This window comes from Apium graveolens, chromosome 2 (genome assembly GCF_009905375.1).
Source record: "Apium graveolens cultivar Ventura chromosome 2, ASM990537v1, whole genome shotgun sequence".
In the NCBI taxonomy this organism is placed as follows: Eukaryota; Viridiplantae; Streptophyta; class Magnoliopsida; order Apiales; family Apiaceae; genus Apium; species Apium graveolens.
The window spans coordinates 63234902-63243635 of record NC_133648.1 but is presented as its reverse complement, the minus strand read 5'-3'; the positions used below and the strand labels follow the sequence as shown (position 1 = coordinate 63243635).

The 8734-nt window shown below is 38.2% G+C and overlaps 1 protein-coding gene across 1 annotated transcript in view; it reads left to right on the top strand.

Moving 5' to 3' along the window:
- The first annotated feature begins 5303 nt into the window (after positions 1 to 5303).
- Positions 5304 to 8734, top strand: part of LOC141690263 (uncharacterized) — a 43013-nt gene continuing 39582 nt past the window's right edge. Inside the window, exon 1 of the mRNA XM_074494967.1 lies at positions 5304 to 5717. Within this exon, the coding sequence (XP_074351068.1) occupies positions 5304 to 5717 (414 nt within the window). The remainder of the gene's footprint in view (positions 5718 to 8734) is intronic.

Below are 8734 nucleotides of genomic sequence, written 5' to 3'. Positions count from 1 at the left end.
TGTGTGATATCGTAGTGTGGATGTAAATATGTTTGGTACTTCAGTTCACTACAGGTAATAATTCGGTCTGGTTGTACATTTCATTAGGTGGTTGTTCAAGTAAACTCTTAACATTTGTAGTGAATTTCTGAAAGACATGAATATGAAGTAAAGTTTGAGATGTTGCTTGAGGTTATTCATTATACATAAAAACATGAAGGTATTCCGTTGCAGACATGTTAAGTTTGAAGGGTGAGGATGAGACATATATAACATAACCTAATTGTTCAAGAGTCAACAAGACTTGAAAAAGGGGATTCAGGGTCCAGGTCTTAATCTTTAATCCACTTCCTGATTTTAATATCATTATATCCAATTCCTTTAAAATATTTATCACAATGCTTGTAAACTTGATTGCTTCTTGTGGTGTCTGTTTTCATTCACTCTAATGGATTTATTTTATTTTTGGTTGAAAAAGGAATGCAAGATAGATTCTTTGAGCACAAACCTTTTCAAGGATAATTGATAACTTGAGATATAGTTTTTAAGGTAAAATATGTTTATGTAGACACATAATGCATAATCGTCCTTTTGCCTGCAGACCCTCCTGCCGCAGGAGCTTGCACCTCGTCCACTCGCGCTACCCCCAACTCGGATCATGCATCTGGGGGTCCATTTGGTTCAGGTATACTTTCTCATATTCTGTTCCATTCATGGAGTGTATCGCTTTTTTATAGAACGCAAAATAGGCTGTACTTGGCATACTTTAGGTATATTAACAAATTTGTGTGCACTTGCTTTGTGTTTGCTGGGAAAAAAAAATGGCTCAGCAAGTAACGAGGGCAGTAGTGTTGGTGTTTGTTGATGAGATATTTTAGGTTCCAGCTTAGCAATCAAGCTGGGAAAAATTAATCCAACTGATATCCCCAAGGAAATTGAAAAAAGCTGAATAAAAGAAACGGAAGATAAGCTAAAAACAGCAGTGGGCATGTTAATGGCATTGAACATGATGATGTTAACCATTCTTTATGACATGATTCTTTTAAACTTCACTGAACTCACCCTACTTACTTATGTTATTATCATGTATATGTTACAACATTCTTACAGATTAGTGATCGACATTTGGTATCATATTTGTTACCAGTTTATTCTTTACATCAAGATCCTTCTGCCCAAAAATATATGACCCCTAAATATTTATGCAGAGAAAGTTTGCACCAGGTTCCCTACCCTGCTTACTTGTTATCAATTTGTTAGGCCATTAACATTTAGAACCAAAACTAGGCTTTGGATAATGTTCCTGAATATTTTTGTGCTCTGTTGCACCATTTGCACTTGTTTCTCAGGTCAGAGGCCAGAGACCTCATTGCGCCGAAGGCGTATAAACTAGAAAAAAAACACATTTGGTGCGGGCCTCTTCCTTTTTTTCCTATTTCTCATGTACTTTTTTGGCTTATAGCCTCTTATACTGCATATCTGTGCTAATTTCCTGCCAACCAGCCACCAACAATGCGATACTTGATATTGGAGACCTGACAGAGGTTTGTGGGTTCTGCGGAGCTCGCGTTTGGGAGGCTGAATTCACAGGGAGTCACATAGGTACAGGTCCAAAAGGGTACTCAATTTGCTGTGCCAAGGGTAAGGTCCAGCTACCTTTGTTACAGGAAACCCCGGAGGAACTGTTCACCCTACTTACTGGGAATGGTAGTCTGGAAAGGAAATTTCAGCAAAATTCCTAAATATATAATATTATTTTCGCTCTCTGCTCCTTTGGAGGAAATGTAGATGACTCAGTTAACAAAGGCTCGGGCCCCTATGTATTCCGGGTCAGCGACCTTACATATCACAGTATAGGCTCTCTTCTGTCTCCTGATGGACGCACCCCTAAATTTGCTCAATTCTCCATGTATGATGGTAGGGAAGCACTTGAGCACCGCCTGAAATTCCCCCGAGACACCAGTGCTCTGGATCCTGCCATAGTGGGTAGCCTTCAGGAAATGCTAACCCGGGAGAATACTTTGGTGGGAATCTTTAAACAACTCCATCAACGTTACCCTGCTTCTCAGCAGATCCTTGTTCGCCTCAGGCTCCTGGGAAGAAGGTCCGCTGATGGTCATTTTGTAAACATTTTGGGTGGGAATGACTACGAATTTGCTGGCCTAGCATTAGATAATAATCTTACTGACAAAAGAGACATACTTGTCGAATACAAAAAAATAGGCCTGAAACCTATTAGTGAGCTCCACCCCTCTTTTATGTCACTACAATATCCGTTGCTCTTCCCACTTGGGGAAGATGGTTACCGCCTTGGAATCAAACATCGCAATGTCCAGGATGTAGCACCAAGCCAAAGAAATACAGTAAGAGGTCGAGAGTACCAAGCATTTAGGCTCCAATATCGTGATGCTGAGGGTCACACTTTGCTTTTGGGAGGGAGGCTATTTTTACAATATATTGTGGATGCGTGGTGCTGCGTAGAGCGGGCCAGGTTGTAATGGGTCGATCAACACCAATCGACAATTCATTCCGATCTTTATAACAATATTGTGGATAGCGTTACTAGGGGGGACACCTCTGCATCCGATGTGGGAAAATGCATTGTGTTGCCCTCAAGCTTTACATGAGGGTTTAGGTATATGCAACAAAATTTTCAAGACTCAATAGCTGTCTGTAATGCATTTGGGCACCCTGATCTCTTTATAACATTCACCTGTAACCCAAAATGGAAGGAAATTCAGCGTGCTGTTGTGGCTGCGGGCTGTCAAGATGCTTCTGTTCGCCCGAACCTTATTGCTTATGTTTTTAAGATAAAGCTCAATGCTATGATGGCCGATTTCATAAAGGGAGAAGTCCTCGGCCGAGTCGTTGCAGGTACCATTTTTAAACTATATTTGCAGTCTGTTAATCTTTTAAAAACATGTCTAGGCCGTGGATCTCCGCTTTATATCCAGCCTCCTGTTCAGCCACGCATGTTTTAACTTATGTCTTGCTAGAAAATGACCCCTGAGAGGAAGCACATAAGTTCCTAATAGATAAATAATAGTAAAAGCTTTAGGGGAAAAAACAATTAATAATTATTAGTCTTTTGTACAAAGGAAAAATTAAAAAAAACAAATACCCGAGATATTCATTAATTGAGTGATGAAATTGTTGTAAGACCTTCCCCAGGTTCTCAGCCAAACCAATAAAGATCCACAGGCTTCGCGTATGTAGTGCTCGGGAATTATATTCTACTACCATAATTTTATGTTTATTAGCTTCTTAATTAATTTTATTATTTTGCTAGCCTGCACCAAAAAAATGTTCCAGCTCTTACTGTGGGAAAAAACTACCATACACGCTGGTCAACATCCTCACCCTAATTAGTTTTCTTAAATGATAATAGCGTTCATACTTAAAGAATAATTCCTCAAGCCAAAACATAATTACTCACGATATTTATCTCTTAATTTTGGTGAAAAATATCTCCTTGTTGTTACGCAGCAATCTACATAATTGAATTCCAGAAACAGGGACTCCCACACGCCCACATAGTTCTTTGGCTTGGTGAAGGCGACAAGTCAGCGTCCCCCGAGGAGATAGATTCTGTTGTTTCTGCAGAGATACCGGATAAAGAAACTGATCTCATTGGTTATGAGTCTGTAGCCCAGTTTATGATGGACGGCCCATGCGGCGCAGCAAACCCTAGATGTGCGTGTATGGTAAATGGAAAATGCAGCAAATTGTACCCCAAATCTTTCTCAGGTGTTACATCAATGGATCAGAATGGTTATGCTTTGTACCGGTGGCGTGACACAGGGAGAACAATCGAATGCAACAAAATAAAGCTAGATAACAGGTGCCAGATTTCTTGCTAAGCTTCATAGCCGTCTGACTTACCGCAAAATAAAGCTTTTATTTTTCGCAAGCACATATCACTTACCACACATCACCTTGCAGGCACGTTGTACCTTACAATCATGGGTTACTCGTCAAGTACCAGGCAGACATCAATATAGAGCGTTGCAATCGATCGCAGTCAATCAAATATTTGTTCAAGTATATTGGAAAAGGTCCCGACACAGTTACTGTAGTCATGGAAAGGGCTGGCAATTGCGTAGACAGCTCAGCCAACAATACTTTCGCTGCAAAAAGAAAACAGACATATGATGTGAAAAATTACCTTTCTTGTAGGTATGTATTGGCGGCTGAGGCTTCATGGCACATATTTGAGTTCCCGATACATTATAGGGAGCCCTTTGTGCAGCGCCTGTACTTTCATTTAGATGATGAACAGGAAGTGCGCTTTCATGACAATGATTCTCTTCTGGAAGTTGTGGACATGGTTAATCGAGATGATAGCATGTTTGTCCAGTGGCTAATAAGCAATAGACGAGATGAAACAGGCCGTGACTTAACATTTGTATAATATCCTACAAGATACCGTTGGGACAGTGGTGGGAAGTTTTGGGCTCTTCGGCGACAAAATGTAAGTGTCGTGGGATGCCTGGTATATGCTCACCCTGCAAGTGGTGAGCGCTTTTATATGAGGATGCTGCTCAATCTTGTTGTTGGCGCAAGAAGCTTTAAAGACATCCGTACTGTTAACGGTATCATCTACACTACCTATAAGGAGGCTTGCTTGATAGTGACAAAGAATGGCATATTGCCCTGCAAGATGCATCAAACTACGCTACTGCACCACAACTCCGTGATTTATTTGTCACGATGCTTATTTTTTGTGAAGTCAGCAATCCCGCAGAACTTTGGGAGAAAAATTGGGTTACCTTGGTCGATGACATGGAATATATAAAACGAAAATTGTTAGGTCGCCCCACACTCATAATCAGCGATTCCGACAAGCAGGTACTGGCATTAGAGGCAATTAGTGATTTACTAAAACAATATGGTAAATCGTTGGGTGACTTTCCTGAGGTACCAAAACTCAGCTCTAGCTCTACACATAAGTTTAAGAACCAGCTCCTACTTGAGGAGATGTTATATGACTGTCACCAACTGCAGGTCCAAGCCGAACACCATATTCGCAACCTAAACCATATGCAAAGGATGGTATTTGATCAAGTCAAGCATTCCGTGGATTCAGGCTGGTGGTTTATATTTTGTGTATGGGCATGGCGGTACTGGCAAGACTTTCCTATGGTCAACTATTATCTCAAAAGTCAGAAGCAAAGGTCAAATAGTGTTGGCAGTTGCATCATCAGGTATAGCATCGTTGCTTATTGAGGGTGGTAGGACCGCTTATTCTCGATTTAGAATTCCCATTGATATAAACGAATCAAGCACTTATGAAATAAACCCACCTCACTGAACTAATATGTAAAATGCATCTTGTTGTTTGGGATGAGGCTCCCCTGAACCATCGCCACATTTTCGAGGTCGTTGATCGAACTTTTCGCGATGTGGGCCAGGCCATCAAGCCAAATGCCCATACATTACCTTTTGGAGGATTAACAGTGCTACTAGGCGGTGACTTTAGAAAGATCTTGCCAATTATTACAGGGGAGGGCCGTGAAGCTATAGTAGGCGCAAGCATAAGCAATTCTTATCTATGGCAAGAATGTATCATTTTTCAGCTTTTGCAAAATATGCGTATAGAATCAGATGTCCCCCCGGTTACTGTAGATGGGAAACTAGTACATTTTAAGGTTTGGGTGTTAAGCATTGGTAATGGTTTGGTTCCAGTTTTTACGCTTGATGATGACGTTGATCCATCCTGGGTTCAAATCCCAAAAGAGGTACATCATCCCCCAGTGTAATAACCCCAATTTTTGGAAAATTTTTGAAACCCTTATGAATAGTGTTTTTGCTGAATGAGAAAACTTTTCATGCCACACTATGTAGGGGTTCTGATATGGATATTCTGAGATTTTATTTGTACTTTATATGTGATATAAGTGTATGTAAAGATCGTCAGAATCCAAATCCGAACACTTTGATTTTTCCCGGAAATCCACTAGATACGGAGAGAATTGAGTATAAGGTAACAGGATAAAAAGGATTTAAATTAAAGGATTATAGGAGAGGATCATAAAAGGAATATAATATATTGAGAAAGGTTAAGGGAACCTAAGTAATAAGATCCCGGGTATGATCCCTCAAACGATAAACGAAAACGAAAGTTAAGCGAACCGTATAACAGATCAGCGGTCATTAGGCAAACAATTAGGAAGTTAAGCAAAGGGATTAGAGGAAGTGATGTCACCCAACCAATGAGAAGAGGACAAGGAAGGGAGGATGACATAGCAATGTGATGTAAGCATGACATAGGGAAGGAGGAGGTGTGGTTGGTTTATAACCACACAAATATAAGGTTATTAAGGTAATTAACCAAAAACAAAACAAAAAAACAACCAAGCTAAGCCAAACAAATCAAAAAACACAAAATCATTTCATTCTCATCATCTTGCTCTCGGCTTTTCATCTTTTTCAAGGGCAAGAATTTCAAAAATCAAGTTCCAAGCATTGTTAAATCACAAGGTAATTATCTAAGCTTCCTTGTACATAGATATGGATATGCTATAAGTTTAAGCTCCTAATTCCTTCACAATCTCTTCCAATAAATCAAGGAAGAAGATGGTGAATAGTAACCTTCAAGAAATAACTTTAGTTTTCTTGAATTTTTATGAAAGATTAAGGTTATACAAGCAAGGATCAAGGTTCTTTTAGGCATTCAAAGCTCTTGGGTTGTGTTAGGAAGCTTCAAGGAGGTATAAACAACTTTCACCTTTAACTTATAGTTTGAACTTTGAGTTTTGATGAGTTCATGGATGGATTAATGTATATATAGAAATATCCATGTATGTATAGCAAGATCCATGTATGTTAGATAGTTTGGTTGGATTTGTGGTGATTTTGGATATGAATCTTGGTTAATGGTTAATGAATCTTAAGTTATGGTTAGTAGATCATGTTTGCGGTTGAATAAGTTGGAAAACCTTGAGATTATGGACTGACTTTGCCTTGATATAAGTTGTGTTTGATGTATTGATGATGGTTGGGTGGTTTGTAGTGAATTGGTAAAGAATTGGAGTGGTATAAATATTGGTAATCGCGTAAACATAGCCGTCGTAACGTCCGATTTTCTTTAGACTGTTTTGTGCATAACATTAGGACCCGAGGACCCCCTGCTAGATTATGACCACTGCCATGTTTAGATAGCTCATGTTACGAGCTTCGTTTTGATATGTAGTTTGTTCGATTCTGATGCACGGTTTAGGAGAAACGACCGTTTCAAGTAACGGCGTTTCGCGAACGAAACTTTTTCCCTCGCCTTACTTTGAAACATAGGTTAAAGACCAAAAAGGGTTAATTAATGTATGAAACATTTATGGTAAGTGTGTTAGGCAGTTGGTAAGACACTCGCGAAGGAATCGCTTTAAAACTCGTAAAGGTTAAATTATTAAAAATGGTGGAGCCGAGGGTACCCGAGTGACTTAAGCGAATCAGTGAGCGCAAAACGAGCGTTAGAGTCTAAGTTAGTTAAAGTATAGATTTACAAGTGACTTTGGTTTAATTCCAACTTACTTGTTGCTTATAGGTTACCAGACTCGTCCCGAGCCATTCGTAACCCCCAGTTGCTCAGGCAAGTTTTCTACCCGTTATACTGTTGTTGTGATGTAAATATATGTATATGCATTATCTTGTGATATTGCATGATTGTTATTAGCAAATTTTGCGATATATTGGAGCATGCTAATATGGTATATATGCATGTCTGTTTCGTAATCTGGTTATCTATCTGTTGATTTCAATGCTTATAGTTGCATAATACCTATGCTAGAAATAAGCAAGTAGTTGCGTATACCCTTAGTATAGGGGATAAAAGGTGAACATATTTCTAAACCGGGAGTCGATGTTCCCGAGTATATTATATATATATATATATTTATTTATATATATATATATGGATATAGTTTTTAAAACTATTAATCGAATAAGGTTTATTCGATAACTTTAACCTTATTTTATTATTGAATATTATTTCGAATATTATTCGAAGGCGTATGACTCCTTTATATTAAATGAATATTATATGAATATTCAATTGAGGATGTATGACTCACTTTATTTTATTAATGAATATTATTTTGAATATTCATTCGAGGGCTTATGACTCTTTTATATTTTATTAATGAATATTATTTGAATATTCATTTGAGGATCTATGACTCCGATTATTTGCTGAAATATATTCTTTATTTTAGTAAAGAATAAGGTGTTAATAATCAAACTTATTTTCGATTATTCAAATAAAGATAATACTTTCATATAAGTATATCTTTGGTTATTTAATACTCGTTTCAAGTATAAATTTTAATACTTATACTTCAATTATTTTTATAAAAGATTATTCTTTATGGGAATATTATTTAAATAATAATATTCAGTCATTTTCTAAATATTCTGGGGACTGATTTACTTCATTAAATCAGCTTTACTCCAAACACTCTTTAAAGTGTTTTCGAGTCTTCAAAATGATTTTTAAAAGTTAGAGCGGATCCCAAAACTCATTTTTTATATTTAAGATCTTCCTTTTAAAGGGGATTTAAATACTCGTTCAAAACCTGGGGAATCCGGCTCTGTGGTGTATTTTATATTCGCAACAAGGTTGCAGTTTTGGTAAATGAATTGATTACTTACCCAACGTTCGGGAAGTAAGTCCATCTATTGAGTCCGCATAAGCAACATGGGCTCAGTGGGCGTCCATGATAGTGTAAGTGGCTCAGTGGGAGTCCATCAAATGCATAAGTGG